Source organism: Callorhinus ursinus, unplaced genomic scaffold (assembly GCF_003265705.2).
Source record: "Callorhinus ursinus isolate GAN/ISIS: 27379988/994484 unplaced genomic scaffold, GSC_fseal_2.0 scaffold1, whole genome shotgun sequence".
Taxonomy (NCBI): Eukaryota; Metazoa; Chordata; class Mammalia; order Carnivora; family Otariidae; genus Callorhinus; species Callorhinus ursinus.
In genome coordinates this window covers 120,384,944-120,405,097 of record NW_027397063.1, presented here as the reverse complement: position 1 = coordinate 120,405,097, position 20,154 = coordinate 120,384,944, and the positions used below count along the sequence as shown (strand labels likewise).

The following is a 20,154-nucleotide window of genomic DNA, read 5'->3' as shown; positions in this document are numbered from 1 at the left end:
AGGGCAAGATTTAATTTTGTAAAGAGCAGATTTTAATATTGTAAAGCCACATGCCTACTCCCAGCCTAAGTCTCAGGAATACTGCTCTCAAATTGGGGTCTCCTGTATAGGCCTGATGACTAGATACACCATAGTACTTGATGCGTATTATAATCATGAATTGTTAAAAACTATCCTTTGTGATGTCAGGGAGTTATATAGTCCATTTTGGAAAAATGTTAATCAAAAATAGTTTGAAAAGTTGAGGCACCTGTAAACCCAAGGATTCAATCGAGTTTAACCTACCGGTTTAATTAAATGTTTATAGTGTACAGGGGATAATATAGTCAGGTAAGATACAGACCTTGTAGAGCTTAGAATTTAGCAAGAGTGATCGGTCAATTGTAGAATATGGTGTGAAAAGAAGAACAGAAGTGGGAGAGTAACTTGTCTAACTTGCTGATAGTAGTAGGAATAGTGGTTTAAAAAGTGATACAGGATGGCGGCACCTGGGTGGCTTAGTTGTTAAGCGTCTGCCTTCGGCTCAGGTCATGATCCCAGGGTCCTGGGATTGAGCCCCGCATCGGGCTCCCTGCTCAGTGGGAAGCCTGCTTCTCCCTCTCCCACTCCCCCTGCTTGTGTTCCTTCTCTCGCTGTGTCTCTCTCTGTCAAATAAATAAATAAAATCTTAAAAAAAAAAAAAAGTGATACAGGGGGATACTTTTCTAAGCTTGGGCCTCTAGGAAATAACCCAGGGCAAGGATTGGGATGCTGTTACCTGTCCTGGGTGGTATCGACCCAGGGTGGTGAGAATGAGGACAAATTGAAATGAGGTGAGGATGTGAAGCAGAAGAAGTGTGTGTTACTGTACTGGCCATCAATTCACCAAGAGCTGAGAAAGACAATATAGCAGGTTGCCTGGCAGGGATTTTTGTATGGCTTATAAACACAGGGGTAGCATGCCTTAGGGAGAAAAAGAGAAAATGATTGCCTGGCTTCTTTCTCCTCTTGTCTCCTACTGGTCTACTCCAAAGGAGTTAACTCCCTTGCACTTTCAGGCTGTATCATCTCGTTCCTTACATTGCCAATTGGAATGCTTGATTCCATGTCCCATAGTGTGGTGTTTCATCCTAGTCCAGATGGGGCAGGAGCCTGAAGGCCTGGCATCCCCAGGCAAGTGACCGGTTGGCCTCCAGTACCAGTGCCTTTGGAAGGAAGGGGGTAGTCAGGGGACCCCAAGGAGATACAAGAGGTTTGTATCCAATACAATCCTGAAGGACAGACAGGATTCTGAGAGGCAGAGATGAAAGAGGAAGGCGTTTTAAAATGAGCAGTGACATAAAGGAAGAAACATGTGTGCTGCATTTAAGATAAAGCAAGTGCCTTGTTGGCTTCAACAGAGATGTGACCATTTCTTAGCCCATATTTTCTTGGCTTGTGGTTATTCTTGAGTTTTTTCCCCTTTTAAAAGGTACTTCAAATATATAACTAAATGTTTATTCCTTCATTAGATTTTTTTTTTTTTGTATGAATAAATAGGTGGAAGAGGAGGCTGGAAATGGAAGACTCCAGATGTGAAGCCGTCCTTGATTCAGTCAACAGTAGGGGTCACGGAGGGTCTTGAGCAGGGAGTGGGGAGTACAAGAGTGAGGGGGAAAGGATGATGGGGTTTAAGTCACTCCCTATAGTTCATCATTCATTTCTGCTTGATAGCCTCACACAACTTCCCTTTTGCTATATTGGTGGTAGCAATAACAATAGAAGTATGAGCAGTAACAGTAACAACCACCACAACCATGGCTCATCCCATAGCTTCATTCACATCTCTGTTCCAATGTCACTTTCTCCAAGGCCTTCCTGACCATCTGATCTCAACTATAAACTGGCATCTCCCTACTCTGGTTAGTCTCTAGCTTCTTGCTCTGCTTTATTGTTTTAATAGCATTAAGTTAGCAGACATCATATTATATATGTATTCATTTAGTTGTTTTCTGCCTGTTTGCCTTACCAGAAAACTTCATAAACTCAGAGACTTTGTCTTCACCAGTCACTGCGGCACTGTTCTAAGCACCTGATGGGGTTCTAATGTAACTTCATTGAACCGTATGTGTGCTGTGTGTGAACTGTATGATGCTGATTCTTTGTAATCTGTTGATGCTTGCTTTATTGATTGGTTCATTGTCAGTTTTTGAAAATATTCCATGTGTGCCTGAAACAACATGCATTTTTAAGTTTTTTGATGAAATATTCAGTTTATGTGTATTAGCTCAAGCCAGTTGTGTTTTTCAAATCTATAATTATTTTACTAAAATCTATATCATTAATTTTTTTGCCTACTGAATCTATTAATTACTGAGGGAAATATGTGTGTTTTTGAATTTTTTTATTATGTTATGTTAATCACCATACATACTGAGGGAAATATGTTAAACTTCCCACTATGATTGTGGATTTGTCAATTTGCCCTTAAATTTTTATTAATTTTTCATAATGTATCTAAGCTTGTGTCATAAGTTGCAGACAAGTACAGAATTTAAAAATTTTCCCAATAGGGGCACCTGGATGGCTCAGTTGCTTAATCATCCAGCTCTTGATTTTGCTCAAGACATGATCTCAGGGTCATGAGATTGAGCCCCGCGTCAGGCTCTGCGCTGAGGGTGGACCTGCTTAAGATTCTCTCTCTCCCTCTTCCCCTCCCCCTTGCTCTCTTTCTCTCTCTAAAATAATAAATAAATAAAATTTTTCTCAATAAATTATTGGATTTTTTTATTATGTAGTGATACTCTTTTTTTTTTTTTTGGGGGGGGGGAGAGAGAGAGAGAGAGAGAGAAAGACAGTACCCCTGCTTGTGGTAGAGGGGCTGTTGGCCACGGGCATGGGCAGAGGGAGAGGGAGAGAAAGAATCTTAAGCAGGCTCCATGCCCAGTGCAGAGCCCCAGCCTGGCTTGATCTCAACAACCCTGAGATCATGACCTGAGCTGAAACCAAGAGTCAGTCACTTAACCAACTGCGCCACGCAGGTGCCCCTGTAGCGATACCCTTTATCCTTAATTTACCTAATACTGCTTTTTACCAGCTTTCCTTTGCCTAGAATATCTCTTCAACCCTCTTGCTTTCAACCTATGTCCTTACATTTTTTTAAAAAAGTGTGTTCTTGGGGCGCCTTCGTGGCTCAGTTGTTAAGCGTCTACCTTTGGCTCAGGTCATGGTCCCAGGGTCCTGGGATCGAGCCCTGCGTCGGGCTCCCTGCTTGGCGGGAAGCCTGCTTCTCCCTCTCCCACTCCACCTGCTTGTGTTCCTTCTCTCACTGTGTCTCTCTCTGTAAAATAAATAAATAAAATCTTTTAAAAAAAAAAGTGTGTTCTTTATAATAGTGCTTTTAAAAAAAGCTTAGTCCTGTTTCTTTGTGTTTTAATTCATGATTTTAGTCCATTGTGATTAACAATGTATGGAATGTTTCTACCATTGTATTTTGTTACACACCTTTTTCTCCTTTCCCTGCTTTCTTTTTCTGGTTTTTGAGTGAATGGTGGACAATATATATGAAATAGTGGAGAGACGTTGGGTGATACTATCTTCTTCTGGAGAGGATCTAATTTTTTTCTGGGTGGTACTTACAGTAAGGGCAGATCATCTTGAACTAATGGGGGACTGAGTTGGTTTAAGGCTGGTTTCAGACTTTGTGAAGGCTGGTCTAGTTCCCGTTTGCCTTTATATCTAAGAAGTAGTCCTTGAGGGTTTCCAAAACCCTTCTTTATCTTTGTGAATCTTCTGAAAACTCTGCTTAGTTTTTAACCTCTTAGCAGTCACCTTCTCCTTAATGTCTTCCCCTGAACAACTTAGGATTCAGTAAGTGCCTCAAGGGTAAAAGCCACACAGAATGTTAGACTCACTTCTCTTTTGTTCCCTTTTTTACTGGAAAATTTTCCCAAGTCCTGGCTGCCTTTGTAGCCCTGAACTGTAATTTTTGTCTTGTGAGCCCAGGAAAAGTGCTGCAAGCTCTAGGCCAGGGCATTCTGCTTATGTCAACTGCCCTGAGAGGAACACACCATGCAGAATGTTTGGCTCATCTAGAGCATTCCATTTCTTTCCAGGGTCTGGCTCCTCAAGTGCTGACTGCCTTTGTTTGCCTTAGCTGATCTCTGATATCTTCAAAGACCTACTCTTCTTTCTTTCTTTCTTTCTTTCTTTTTTTTTTTAAATTTTACTCAGATTTTACGTTGTTCAAATGTTTCCGTGTTCTCTGCACAGCTGTGGAAAGTGGGAGATTTAATGTGAAATAGGCTTACTCCATTGTAGTTGGAAGCTGAGGTTTTATTCTTGCATTTTTAATTTCAATCACATTTTTCCCTTAAAATTCTATTTGGTTGGTTTTCAAATCAGCATCATCTTTTTTTTTGGATAGTATCCTTTTTCTATCTTATGTTTTTCCATTCCTTTCTTTATGATTTTAATCTCTTAAAATATACTTATAGTTTGAATCCTTTTAGATTATCTGAAAATCTCAGGGGTGTAATTTCACTGTATCTTATCTGCCGACTCTTAGTTTGCATTTGCTTCTGCCAGATGCCCCAAGAGTGTATAAGCAGCTGAGAACCAATTTTTATGTTAATTTCTTGGCTTGGGATTTCTGAAGCCATACAGATATTGCATATTTGAATCCCAAATGTAGGTGAGCAGAAAGATATGATTATGGAATAAGAAGAGAGATATTTTTTTCTCTGCTCAGAAGTTCAGACCTGTACAGATCAACTTTCTTGTCATTTTGTTTACTTGTGAGTGGATGTTTCTTAGGTCATTCTTTCAGTTAAGGTACAAACCACATATGGGATTCTGACATATTTGTATCTATATATTCCAATTCTTCACATTACATGGGCTCAAGGTCTTGGCTCTTGCTTCTATGAGGCCATTAAAGCCATAGCATTGCTTACTGAGCTCAGCCCAAACCCCTAGGGCAACTGAGAAATCAGTACCTGCTGCCCACTCTGCTTTTCAGTTTTCTGTTTGTACAAACCCTCAGGGATTTGCTTCATTTTCTTGTAAGCTCAGCTGTGCATATGTGAAGATATTTATAGACTTTATTCCACATTTTTTGGATTTTTTTAGGTAAATGTTTTCAAGTTGTCTAGTTCTCTGTAATTCCAGAAACAAAAGTCTTAACTGACATAATTTATATTACTGGCTTATACATGTTATCTATTATTAAATATCATCAACATTATTATTTCTACAAATACATAAACCTGAATATTTGGATTTAATATATATAATAGGTTTTATATATATATATAACATTTATAGAACATATAACTATATATGTTCTATAAAAATATATATTACATAAGTACATTTAACATATATGTAACATAATATGTAATAGATTATATACAATAGATTACAAAGCTTTATGATAACTGGTCTATCAACTGAGTGTATGGTTAGTAAATACAGTACTATGTAGATCATGCTACAGAAACAAAATAATATTTGGCCTATTGAAATAGTGTAAACCACATCACTCTTTTCCCAACTACATGTTCTGCTGACTTTAAAACTCCTGTTTCCTCAGGAGAACTAGAAAATGCTATGGATTTGTAGCTATACCCATATATATTATTTGTATTAGAAATCAAAACTTTTATATTTTGCATGAAATTTTATGTCCTTTTTTGCCTTTTTGTAGGAGGATACTTCATCGAGACTTGAAATCAAAGAATATATTTCTGAAAAACAATCTGCTTAAAATTGGTAAGATTTTTAAAAATATGTATTCTAGAAACATGGGAGAATATATTCTAGATGTTATCAATATATCATATGGAAATATATAGTACCTAGAAGTGTTAGAGTAATCACTGGTTTATTTTAACTTCTCAAACTTTTGTTTTTCTTGAGTGGGGCCAACAAAACCCAATTATTTTGTTTCTGAGTATCTGATATAAATTGAAGTGTAAGACATTTGCTACATACTTCATAGATTGAACTAATAATTTTTGAGTTCCTACTCTATGCCAGGCACTTTGCAAGTAGTTAGAGTTGTTTTACTGACTTGGTTAATTAGTACAGGTTTCCTGTTTATTTTATCACAAGCAATTAGCAGTTATCACAGATAATTAAAATATTGGTATCATGGATTTGTTAATTTTTGGTTCTTCTTCAGAACTGTACCTCCACTCGTAACAGTTACTGGATTGTTGTTCTTCCTGTAAGATGTTCTTAGAGAGGGAAAGCCTAAAAGCATGCGACTAGTTAGCTGAGTAAAGAGAATTTAATGGATTCAAATTTTTATAGTCATGTTCTTGAAGAGTCTCAGGTCTTTTATTTGAAATCTTTTCTTTATTGTAAATGAAGAACAAACTCTCCCCCCTTGGATGAAATCACAAATCATTATATTCAGCTCTCCAGAATCATTTTGCTTGTTGTTAGGCAGACCTGAAATAGCTTTTTGTTTCAAGTTGCTGGTTCTCTGTAATTCCAGAAATAAAAAGCTTACATAATTCACTTTCCTGGCTCAGTCTTCCTTCTCCTATAAGGCCTATGTTTTTAAAGCTATTCACTAGCATTATGTAATTTAAAAGATACCATTTTTCTTTTCTTTCCCTTTAAATGGTATGAGTCATTGCATATTAAAATTGTCAAATTAGACAGTTGTTAATTTCCAAGCTGATTTTCATTGCTTTAAAGTATTCATAAAAATTAATTATTATTTCAAGGGGATTTTGGAGTTTCTCGACTCCTAATGGGATCCTGTGATCTAGCCACCACTTTAACTGGAACTCCCCATTACATGAGTCCGGAGGCTTTGAAACACCAAGGCTACAACACAAAGTCAGACATCTGGTGAGTGGGCAGTGGGCTAGTCCAGATGATGTATACATCTGCTGCATTGAGAGAACAATGTGTTTCGTTTTTAGGCTCATTTACTTGCTACATCCGCTCACTTTATCCTTTTGAAGTATGAGTCATTCTTTGACCAGAGTAAAGGAGGGTTTTTTGGATTTGGAACTTGATTATTTCCATTATATTGATTTCAGAAATTCACTTTATTTATAGATAATTGGTTGGTTTGGATTTTTTTCTTCTTGAACCACAAAGAAAAGTTCTTAATGTATCATAAACATGTTAATAGGTTTCTGTTAGCCTATTAAATAAAGTATTTGTAATCCTAAACACTGTGCTTTATTTTATTTAAGATCAGCTTCTACCTCTGTGGGGAATGAACGGCTTTATTTATTTTTTTCTTCTTGACACTTATAAGAATTTTTACTGAAGATACTAGCTTTTAAGAATAAACTTAAATAAAAAAATTTCTGGGTTTTCAATGATAGGTGCATCTGAGATTTCTCCATTTATCTGAGCTTTTGTACCAAAGGAATTTCTCATTCTTTGTCATGGAACCAGTTTAAATCTCAGTGCAGAAGCCATGTGGAAAATTGTATTCTATTGTTAGCAATAGATCCTATTTAGGGAAAATCTCTTTTCCTTTAAAGAGGAATCATATCATTTTCAGCTTGTTAAGGGTTGAAAGGACAATCTAGCTAGCTTTCAAAGATGAGCAATGTGAAAGATTATGTCTACTTCATTCTTCTAAAGACGGTAAAGTAGAAAGTTACCTTTTCCGTGGTTAGGGAAAAGTGAGCACAACAGGGGATATCCCTTTGGATTTTCATAAGGGTCATTACCCATGTTCTTGTTCTGGTGCCTCCCAAGTGGAAGAGAACACTGTCAACATTAGGTCTGGCTATGGCAGATAACCATCCATTCTGTCCCTTCACTTGACTCTTGGGATTATTCATTTCTAGGTCTTCAGTGTTTCTTTTTTTTTTTCTTTTTTCATTGTTTCTACCCTGATGGTCTTTTCCAATTTACCTATCGTATTTTCTCTAATCATAACCTTCCCCTAATACCCTCCCCCAAAACCAAAACCAAAATAATAGACAAAAACCACAAAGGTATGTTCAGGGAAATGAGTTTCTTTACATTTTGCTTTATTGAGCATCTACTATTTGCCAGTGACTATGTAATAGCCCTTACGGTATAAAATTTAAAAAAATAATAGGATTCCTGCCTCTGAGGAAGTCTTCTTGCTCTTTTTAGAGTGCTTTCTTCAGTTTGAGATCAGTCTTGGGCTTCGGATTGGGTTTGAGTTACCTATTTACATCTCTTTTTATACTTAATTTTTTTATTATGGGCATTTAAAAAAGATTCAGGGGTGCCTGGGTGGCTCAGTCAGTTAAGCATCTGCCTTCGGCTTGGGTCGTGATCCCGGGGTCCTGGGATTGAGCCCCGCATCAGGCTCCCTGCTCAGTGGGGAGTCTGCTTCTCCCTCTCCCTCTGCCCCTTCCCCCACTCCCATTGCTCTCTGTCTCAAATAAATAAAAATCTTCAAAAAAATAAAAATAGATTCAAATATATAATTTCTTCATGATTAAAATTACATGCTATGCCAGAAAGCTGTTTACGTCATGTCATTTGAATTAAGACTAAATTAATTTATGAAGACTATCATTAAGCCTTTGGCATTACATGTAGCAAGAAAGCTGGCTCTTTGGGACAGTTATCTACATCTGCTTGCCAAATCAGATGTGTCTCCCCAGAAACCTGGGCAACAGTACCCACAGACAGAGGAGTAAAGCATATAGTCTTTTTGTCTCAGTTGTGTCTATCGTAGTTATTTTTTTAAAAAACTACTCCTAGTATTTCATAAAGATTTATAGGAATATTCCTAATATGGGAATTATAGGACTTTCATAAAGAATATAGAAATTATCAGGAATATCAGAATTATAGGGTTATAGAATAATAGTAATAGTATTGCTATAATGTTTTAGGTTTATAAAAATAATACCTGACTCAGACAAAACTTAAAAAATCAAAAACCTCCCAAATATAAAAATACAGGCGAATTTTAATATATTTTGTGTAAGCATTAGGTCAGCTCTCCTTGCAGAGATTATTAACTATTCAGCAAGTACAAGCTAAGGATTTATCATCATCCTGACCCCAAATAATCACCTTATTATGAATTTAGTAATTACCTTGGTTGTATCCAAATCAAAATGAGCTTATCTGGTAATGAAATTTCTATTGCTGAACCTAAAGTGGAAAGAATAACAGAGAACTATTAATTATAGCGGCAGATACATAAGTGTGATGAGTTATCTTTGGGAGACATTCTTAGAAAAATTAGATTGAATGGGGTTGAGAATTTTTTTCTGAATCTCAGTATGTAGCATCTGTTTACTGTGGAATATTTTCTTACAATTGGAAACACTTGTGAATAATTGACAGGTGTTTTGTTTTAGCACTAATAGCTGTACATATTATATTTATAATGCTTAATGAAGAATTGGTATAATACTAATTCTATTTCATCTGTTAATGTTTGCCCATTGTAACCTTTCCTCTCTCTGCAATCTGTTAAACCTTTTGGGATTCATTTATTTATAGCAGTCAAATGCAGATAAGTCTCTCTTAAAAGTAGTTTAGGGTCTAGAAGTTTATAAACACTTACTCAGAAAGTTAGGATAATTAGGTTCATTGAGGACAATACTTTGAATACTGCCAATTTATATAAGCAATTGCTGAACACTTTTTCCCACACAGGAAAAATATAATATATGAGTTGGTTTCCTAGGCCATCTCTTTAAATTGATTTAAATTATGAATGGTTAGAATTTATTATTTTGGTAGGAGAAACAAAGGACAATAATATTGGAATAATGGTGCTATAATTAAACAGAAAATAAACAATATTTCATTGTTGGTGTTATCTGTCTTGTTGTGAGAAGTCAACCAGATGGTTCTTGATCTTGTGGCCCTATATTCCTTAGGTGATTTAAGTGGAGGGAATGGTGGTAGGAAGAGTAGGGGTGTCAGAGTATACTGTGAAGGTCTCAGGATTTTGCAAAAACCTGAGATCTGGTCCAAGGGTTGGCTACGTAAGGGACACTGTAAGAGTCTAGTTCACACTCAACCCTGGAGTCAGACTTTAGTGATGTTGGGCAGAAACATCAGACAAGGCTTAGCTATAGGTAGAAGAAAACAAGAGAGGAACCAGTACCTGCCTGACCTACAAGAACTAAGAAAGTATCCTCACAGGAGAGCGTTCCCAAATTGGACAGGGAAAGGGAGCAGGGTGGGATTTAGGAAAGGGAGAAATACAGACTAACTTGGCAGCAGTTTTTGTAGCTAATGTGGGGCCTGTAAGTTGCTGGTAGCCAACAGCCCCATCTTGGTGAAGGATGCTCTGGAGCAAGAGAGCCCATTTCTCTCCCCTCCCATGATCTGAAAAATTCTTATGTGGATTTAGAACTAAGCTGTTGGGCAGGGCATGCCTTCCTAGGCAGTGAGAACTGGTGTCATTGTCATTATTTTCACTCAACAGAAGCTGAAGTAGGAAAACATTTCATTCAAGTGCAGTAGATATGGGTATTAATACCTTTTCTCAATGACTAGCATAAAATGACTGATACAAAATCTGAAGATAATATCTAGCCTGGTCAGTTTTACAAAGGTCACAATACAACTGCAGCAACAGAACCAGAATTGCTACTGTCTATGGAGTGCTTACTCTATGATTGACAGTTAATGTGCTAAGTGCTTTATATACCTATATAAATGTATTTATTTGTTACTACAAAAAAAAGCATACTATATATATTTTACAACCTGCCTTTTTTTTACTTGCAAAAGGAAATATTGTACTGCCTTAACAAAATATATCTAACTATCATTTAAATGTTTGCATAGTATTTTATACTTGGACATAATAATTTTTCAACCAATGTTTAATAAACATTGTTTAATGTTGTCTTTGAAGATTTTCTCTTTGTTTTTGTCTTTAAAGCATTTTTAGGGCACAATGTGTCTGGGTGTGGATTTACATTTATCCTACTTGGAGTTGGTTGAGCTTCTTGGACATGTAGATTAATGTGGTTCACCAAACTTGAAAAATTTTCAACCATTATTTCTTTGAGTATTTTTTTCTCTTTTCTCTCTCTCCTTGCCTTCTGGTACTCCCATTATGTGCATGTGGTTGTGCTTCATGGTCTCCCACATTTCTCTAAGGCATTGTTAATTTTTCTTCATTTTTCTCTCTGTTCTTTAGATTGCATAATGTCTGTCAATCTATCTTCAAGTTCATTGATTCTTCTGCTAGTTAAAGTCTACTCTTGAGCCCCTTTGGTGAATTTTTTTTTTCAGTTATTGTACTTCTCAACTCCAGAATTTCTATCTGGTGCTTTTTTATAATTTCTATCTCTTTATTTATATTCATCATTTGGTGTGACATTTATATCATACTTTATTTATTTAAACATGGTTTCCTTTAGTTCTTTGAACATATTTATAATGCTGCTTAGAAGTCTTCCTCTGTTAAATCTGACATCTGAGACTTCTCAGGTAGTTTCTGTTTCCTGCTTCCCCCCCCCCCGTGTATAGATATTTTCCTGTTTCTTTGCATATCTCATAATTGGTAAAAACTGGACATTTTGGATAGTATATTGTATCAACTCTGAACACTTATTTTCCTCGCTGCCCCCACCTATCTGGGGCTTGGTATCATTTGCTTCTTTTTTCATTTAGTGACATGCCTGGTTATTCTAGTGAAACCTATTTCCTTTCCAGTGTGAAACCTCTAGTGTTAATCCTCAGAGTATAGCCTTGGGCACATGCACAGTTAGCCTTGGGACAGTAGTTTTAGCAAGGCTTTCTGTCCCTTTCTCTGTTCTCTCTGTTGAGCTATTTCTGCTGGTATTACATCCTTGTTAGCCTTCACTAATTGCCAACTCATTGCTTTATTATTTTCAATGATTCCTTGAGGCATGCATTGCTCTCCAGTCTCTTCCAATTAAATTTGAGCCTCTTTGCAGATGTAGTTTTTGAGGCCAGTTTTTGAGCTTTGGAATTTGCCTATTCTTAGCTGTCTCTTTCCCTGATTTTCTCTGATAAGGTAGCTAGCCTGTGGTTTAGCTTATTGTACTCATGGAGCTACCAATCTCTTAATTGCTTGCCACCAAAATCTTCATTGTTTCTGAGAGCTGGAGTTTAGGCTTGAATTTCCTACACTCTGTTCCAAATAAAATCAGTCTCTTTGGGGGAGAACTTCTGAATCCTCTCTTTTTATAGCCTGCCTTAGCCCTGGGCAAAATCTCTTAGCACTTCTTAGGAGCTGAAGGCAGGGACATGGCCCACTTTTCTTAGACTGACAGTCCTGCTCATGAGCAGGGTACTGGCCAGGGGCAGTAACCTCTCTTCTTGGCTTGCCTCTCCTGGCATGGAACGTCCACCCTGTGAGCAAGAAGGGGCAAAGGTGATCAGTAATCAGGTCCCCAGTATTCTCTGTCTGCTGTTCCTGGAGTAAAGCCTCCATTCTACCTGTAGGGACTAGGTAGAAGAACGGAGCCCTTAATATCTTGGTTACAATCACCTGGAATTTAATCTCTGTAACACAGAGCTGGGGAGATGAGAAATGCTGGGAGCCTGCCCCTCTTGGAGAGGTATCCAAGCCTAGGACAGGTTTCTGGAGGAAGGGAGAACCCCATCTTATTGGCCACACCTGCTCAGAGTGAAATTTTTGTCACACTGAGCTGGGGGAGTGCCTAAGTGCCACAAACTCTTGTTTTTACTGAGATTTAGTAGATTTTCTTGAATAAGTGTTTCTTCATTTACTTTATGCCCTTAAGACAATTTTTAGTGACTTTAAATTGCTGGGGGTGTTGGTAATTTTCACCAGTTATAGTTGTTTTGCTAGGGAGCAGGTCTGCTGAGCTCCTCAGGATGCCATTTTGGAACTGTTCTCTCCAAGGCCTTACTGTTGGAATTAGAGATTTTTATTTATTTTTTTACTCTGTTAAACAGTGGAAAGACAACAGACTGGAATAGGGAGAGGTTGGTGGAGACTAAAGAAGGGAGATAGGCAGGCCTTCTATTAATTTCATACATTCCCCTACTTCTGATGCTTTGCCCATCTTAAAAGAACCTATGGAAACTATCAGATGATTAAAGCAGTTGGAGCACAGCCATTCAATCAAACTGTGAAGCAGTGCACGTTGTTGCCACAACCAGCCTTTATGGAGTGGCTGAGTGAATAACCATTGGCAGTGGAAGGATACTTTGATCATTATTTCTATTGCCAACCCACCTTCTCCTTCCAACTTTGAACACTGTCCATGTTCATTTCCCAAACTTTAAAGTTGATATGGAATCTGTGATTCCATATACTCCAAGAGCAGCTAAAGATTCAAGGAAAAAAAAAAAACCACAACCCTTTCCCTTTTATTTTCTCCTCAGCCACACTGATCTCCCTGTTTTCCTCTCATTGGTGTTGCTCCCATCTTCAGTTCTCCCATTGGCCAAATTCTTATGGTGTGGAGGGCATGGGACCACCACAGTGGAGGGATAGCCAATGATCTTCTTTCAAACATTGTGCTCAATAGTGGAAGAAGGTAATTAGAAAGACTGGTATGAACAGGACAAAATTTACCCAAACTTTGTTTCTAAAATTTTATGGGTCTTCCCCAAGACATGATAGTATATTGGCCTGATTTGGTGGAAAGAATGCATTCACCTTTGCTTTTAAATATTCTTTTGAAAATTCAGTTCTTCAGACACATTAGCCACATTTCAAGTGCTTAGTAGCCTCATGTAGGTATTGGTTATTGTATACAGAAATATAGGACATTTCTGACATTGTAGAAAATTTTACTGGACAGACCTGAGCTTTTCTGCTCCAGACCCTTTAGGCCTTATCCTGGGATTTTCTTGCATTCAAGCAGCTTTTAGATTGAGCAGATCCTCTAACGGTTTCAGCTGCTGTTCTTGGATGGGCCCACCATACTTTTCAGTAAGTACTTTTTGACTGTTTTGAAGTTATTCTGTTTTATGGTCCTTCAGTCACTCCATTGATTCCCCTGTTTCTTCTCACACAGATGCTGATACTGTGCAGGCCATATGGCAACTGTGGTTTGTCTCCTTGTCTTCACTTCCTTGTACTTTGAGGTGTGCAGGGACACCTTGCTACCTAACTTTGTTGAAAATGTTGGCCATGGTTTTTGGTTTTGCTATAGAGCTGCTCTGTTTTACATGGGAATTTAAGGAAGATCCAGGAACTATGCTTCTGATGTAGCTGCCACTTTTCCCCAAAAATTCAGAATAAAAATTTTAACAAAAATCCCTGCGTGGTTTGTATGCATATTAAAGCTTAGGGAGGATGATTAGAGGTTCTGGGACATGATACGCCCTTATAAAATGGTTGCTATATAATATTGCTTCTGAAGTGTTAGTTCAAGCTGTCTAGTATCTTTCATTATATTTAGATAAAGTTTATATTGATATTCAACTCCACCTCAGTACAGACTTTTTTTAGGTTACCACACACTAAAGCAAAACCCACTATTCTTTTATTAAATTTCTATTACTATTTATTCAATTGCTTAAGTTATGTGTACTATTTTCTAGATGGATATCAGGATGATCCTCAATTATGTAAAATAAAAATATTATCTAGAAGATAAGTAAAGCTGCCCCAACCCACTGGAGTAGTGCATTGCTGTGCATTAGGCTTCTCTTGGCAGAGTCTGGGCAGATTTCAAAGGGTAAATTTAGTTACCTTGAGACAAGACAAAGTCTGAGTTACATTTTCAATTCATTATCAACCTGTGCTTCATAAATCCTTTGGGTAGTTCTGGTCATCTTGGACAGATGGCAAGTTTATGGAGTTCAGGTGTAATTTGCTTCACACACACCTGATCCCAGCCTTCCCTTTCACTGCTAAATTCCCTCCCTTAGGGATTTATTTGCTTACTTCTTCACAGTTGGCTGTATTTGGGAAAAAAAAGGAATGCAAATCATAGACTTCTAAGTAAAATGCACCTCTCCCTTTTTTTTTTTTTTTTTGCCAACTTGTCCCCTTCTTTCCCCCCAACCACCTCCCCACTTTCACATCACCAGATTTAAAATCTGGGAGTCAAGTAAGAGAAAAATCTCCAAAAAGGATGGAATTGATGAGTTCAAGTTTACATAATTACTTCCATAGAGAAATGTTTGGTTGGAAATTGGAAAAAATTAAAACCATAGGTACACAGATATATAATTACTAGAATAAAACTATATATAATAGATAGATTTTTAACTTGTAACAGGATAATAAAAAATCTTTTACCCAAAGTGCCAGATGGTATCTCTAATCAGATTACACCCATTCCAGGCAGGTGCACAGGGGCCAGAGCAGGTCCCTTTCTACAAATCACTGGCTGATAAATGAAGTCTTTTCCATGTGCTCAAGTGCAAATAAATCTTACTAGACCAAAATGAGACAGGTAAGTGGAAAGCAGTATGCCTTCAGTGTAGCTGAGAGGATTTCCAAAGAAGAGAATAGTCTTGTATCAAAATTGATTGATTATTGAGTTAGACTCTACATCTAATTGTTCTGTAGTCCTTTAGCCAGATAATTTCACATCGTTTTATAACCTTAATACATCCACCACATGTGGCTTTGGTAGATTTATGTCTCCATAAAAGCAGGATTTGACTTCATGATCAACTCATTGTACTTAATAGACCACTAACCCCCTTTCCATGCCAAGCAACAGGAAAACGGCCAAACTTGCCAGCCTTCCTTTCCTTGCCACAGAGGGTCTCACTGTTTGTGTGCTGCCCTACATTTGCCATGGTCTGATGCTCTGCATGGCTTGTCTCGGGCCCCAGGGTTCCTTGAAGGTGGCTTATGGTTCTGGGTAGGACCCAAAGTAAGCCTGGGAAGTCAGCCCCTGCCTGAAGGTCTTCTATCAGGGTTAGCCATGATTTCCAATTCAAAAGAGTCTCTTAATGATCAGAAGTGCTCTGGTTGATACAGCATTGAGAGACAGGATGGCATAGAGTGTATGTCTCTAGACCTAGACAACCTGTTGCAATCCCAGATCCCCCAACTACTCAATATGGAACCTTTAACAATTGACCTAATCTTAATGGTTTCCTCATCTGAAGAATGGTCTGCTTCATTAATATTGTTATGAGAATAGAATGATTAAATGAGTTAATATATGTAAGGAATATAGAAAAGTGCCACGGCCCGCGTGCAAGGTCGAACAGGGGTGAGGGTAAGAGAATGAAACATAAAAGTATGGGAACAGGAGGGTTGCCCACGGGGATGCCGTGGCATTTATATAGACATTTATTCTTTCTCACACACTTTATATAGGCTTAGGTTATATAACAATAAGACATAAACAAGTTCCACAGTTTCCTCCCTGCCCTTCTCCTGGCTCCGTCCCGTGTTTCTGATTCAAGGCCAGATTCCTCAAGCGCATAGTTTCTTCCCATGCCTTCAAAGGGCCTGGTGCGCTATTTTTCAGGGCTTATCAATAACACTGTGGTTTTTTAGCCTAAATACAACTCGGGCTAGCCAGTACCACATGTTTTTGTATGGGGGCAGTTAGGTGGCCATGGTTCAAAGGGATCAGGGAGCCTTTGCTCTACCTGATTAACCCCCTTGTTGCTCATGGCTCCCGACAGAAAAGGGCCTAGCTTATAGTGAACATCATTAAAATTTCAGCTAGTATTTTCCTTATTATCATTATTATTGTTATCATTTTATTACTGGTGGAGATAATATAATAGTCTGCTCCCAAGACAGCTCAAAATTTCCTGTGTCGGGAATTGTTGCTCTCATCCAAGCCTTCCAACCTGTCAGAGCCAGGAGAGGTTGTCTGGCTTTGTTCTGCTTTTAACCCAAGCCCTGAAGAAGCCTCTGAGCCCATAGGAGCTGCATTAAATCCTCAGAAGAGAGTATGTGGGTACAGAGGGATTGATAAGCCTTTTACTCCTTGGACCTGTGAGTTTCATTCCTTTTTTCAGTGTTCAGATAATTGCATGTACATTGGGTTACATAGCAGGGTGTCGTCAATGTAAATTTTTTAGAAAAATCTTGAATGAGAACAATACCAATACCAAACAAGCTGATTTAACATGGCACCTTTCTCTGAGCTTTGCTTTTCTCACTGATACAATGAGAGTTTGGAATTAGCAAATCTTGGTAGATCCTGTAGCTCTACTATTTTAAACATTCTCCCATCCAAGTACTAACCAGGCCCGACCCTGCTTAGCTTCCGAGATCAGATGAGATCGGGCGCGTTCAGGGTGGTATGGCCGTAGACTATTTTAAACATTCTCAAGTTCAAATTAGACCCTTCTTTGGGGGAAAATAAGTAAGTATATTGGGGCAGTTTATAGCACACAAATATTTTACATGTATCCACACAAATAAAAGTATTTGGTTCAGTCTGATTATATTTTCCTATTAATGTATAGCCCTCCCCTCTCTTTTTGTTAAGGAAACTTTTTTCATAGTATAACAAGTACTGACTTGACAGTGTCTTTTTCATTTTCACCGTTCTTATGAGTGTATAATGGTACTGCACTGTGGTTTTAATTTGCATTTTTCTGATGACTGATGCTGTCAGACATCTCATATTTGGGGCCATTTATTGTCTCTTCAAGTCTTTTGCCCATTTTTCTCTCCTTTTTCTTACTGATTGTTAGGAGTTTTAATTAATTAATTTTTTTACATATTCTGGATACCAGTCTTCGATGGATATTTGAATTGCAAATGTCTTCTCCCACTCTGTATCTTCCTTTTCACCCTCTTAGTGGTGTGTTTTTGTGAATAAAAGTTCATAATTTTAATGGAGTTCATTTTATCAGTCCATAACTTTATTGTTAGTGCTCTTTACATTTTGTTTAGGAAATCTTTGCCTACCCCAAGATCAGGAAGATATTCTCCTGTTTTCTTTTAAAAGCTTTATGTTATTTTTCATAGTTGAAAAAATGGGTGATTTTTGTGCATTTATATGGTGTGAGATAGGAGTCCACATACATTATTTTCCATATAGGTATTCAATTGGCCCAGCACAATTTTGTTAAAAAGATCATTTTTTTTCTTCTACCATAGTACAGTTTGTCTTTGCATTAATCAAATGATTGAATATGTGTGGATCTGCTTTTGAGCTCTGTGTTTTGTTCCATTGGTCTATTTTTTCTTCTTTGCTGATATCACATTTTCGTAAGTAATTCAACTTTATAATGAATCTTGCTATTTGGTAATACAAGATCTCCAAATTTGTTCCTCTTTAACTACCGTGGCTGTCTTTGTCCCTTTGCATTTCTACATAACTTTTAGAATTAGCTTGTTGATTCCCATAGAAAGTCTACTAGGATTTTGATTGATATTGCATTGAGTCTATAGATCATTCTGGGAAAATTTGTCACCTTCATTATGTTGACTCTTTCAATCCATGTATGTGGATCTCTCCCTCTCCACCCCAACCCCCTTTTCTTAGGTGGTCTTTAATTTCTCTTAGTGATGTATTGTGGTTTGCAGTGTAGGGCCTTGCACATCTTTCATTGGATTTACTCCTATGTATTTGACATTGTATGATGTTAGTGTAAGTGACATTTTGCATTTCATTTTTTAAATGTTTGTCACAGGCTTATTGAAATGACCTTTTATGTACATAACCATGTTGAAATGCTTAATGACAGTTTAATATATTTTTTCTAATCTTTATATATATTCTTTATAGGTATAAATATATTTATATTTTTAAAATTTTTTCTGCCCTTATTCTGAATAGCACCTTCGTTACAGTATTGAACATAAATGGTGATAGTAGACATCTTATTCTCAATTTCAAAATAAAAGCATAAACTTTCAATATGTCACCAATAAGAATAATATTTACTATATATTTTATAGCTCTAAAAAATGATTGAAGAAGTTCCTTTTTATTCCCGGTGTACTAAGAGTTTTCTTCCTTTTAAAAACACAAAGGGGGGATGCCTGGGTGGCTCAGTCTGTTAAGTGTCTGCCTTCAGCTCAGGTCATGATCCTAGAGTCCTGGAATTGAGTCCCACATCGGGCTCCTTGCTCAGGGGGGAACCTACTTCTCCCTCTCCCTCTGCCCCTCCCCTGCTTGTGCTCTCTGTCTCTCTCCCTGACAAATAAATAAATAAATAAATAAATAAATAAATATCTTTAAAAACACAAATGGGTTTTGAATTTTACCCACTGCCTTTTTTTGCATCCAAGTATAATTTTTCTCTTCATCTATAATGAGATATATGCCATTGATTGATTTTAATAAGTCCACTTGGTTGTTATATATTATCTTTTTAATATAGCATCATTTTCTATTTATAATATGCATACGTGTGTGTATTTGGAATTTTTGAATCTATGTTCATAAAAAATTGCCTATAATTTTCTTTTTCTGTATTATTCTTGTTATGCTTTATATCACAGTTGTGCTGACTTGTTAAAATGAAGAGATTAAATAAGATTAGTGTTCTTTATTCCTAAAACGTTTGAAAGATTTTTCCAGTAAAACTATCTGACCCTGGAGGGGTTTTTTGTGGGGAGCTTAAAAAAATTTTTTTTTAATTATTGTTTTAAATATTGCTTTGATTAATGTTTTTATTATTTTTATTATTTTAAAAGTTTTTTAAAATTAATTATTTTTTAATTTATAATAGATGAAGGACTATTCAGATTTTGTATTTTTTCTTGGTATCAGTTTGGTAAGTTGTATTTTTTTAAAGACTGTTCATTTCATCCCATTTTTCAAATTTACTGGGGAAAAACATGTCATCTTAATACTTTCTAACAGCTGTGGAGTCCATAGTGTTGTATACTTTTCCATTTTATTGTTTGTGTGGATTTTTCTTCTTGTATTCTTGATCAGTCTCGCTAGAGTTCTATTAAATCTATTAACATTTTATTTTTATTGTGTGTCTTTGTCTATTTCATTAATTTCTACTTTTCAAAAATTTCTTTCCCTAAACTTTATTTGGCTTGATTTGCTATTCTTTCTCTATCTTCCCAAGCTGACTTAGATCATAGATGTTAAACTTTTTTCTTTATTAATGTATACATTAATACTTCAATTTTGCTATAATCATTTATTTTTAGCTACATTCAAAGTATTGATATTTTGTACTTTTATTAATATTCAGTTTTAAATTTTTCTAATTTTTGTTGGAATTTATTTCACCAATGAATTATTTAGATGTATATTCTTGAATTTTCAAGTAGGTGGTGATTTTGTAGGTTTTCCTCCCCTGTTATTATTTTTTTTTAAGATTTTATTTATTTGAGAGAGAGAGAATGAGAGAAAT

At 36.8% G+C, this 20,154-nt stretch overlaps 1 protein-coding gene across 7 annotated transcripts in view; it reads left to right on the top strand.

Moving 5' to 3' along the window:
* The window catches only part of NEK11 (NIMA related kinase 11), a 240,963-nt gene that overhangs the window by 75,525 nt on the left and 145,284 nt on the right, over positions 1-20,154 (top strand). For all 7 annotated transcript variants that reach the window (XM_073900204.1, XM_073900190.1, XM_025882286.2 and 4 more), the window contains exons 4-5: positions 5,666-5,730; positions 6,696-6,822. In XM_073900204.1, the coding sequence (XP_073756305.1) occupies positions 5,666-5,730; positions 6,696-6,822 (192 nt within the window). The remainder of the gene's footprint in view (positions 1-5,665; positions 5,731-6,695; positions 6,823-20,154) is intronic.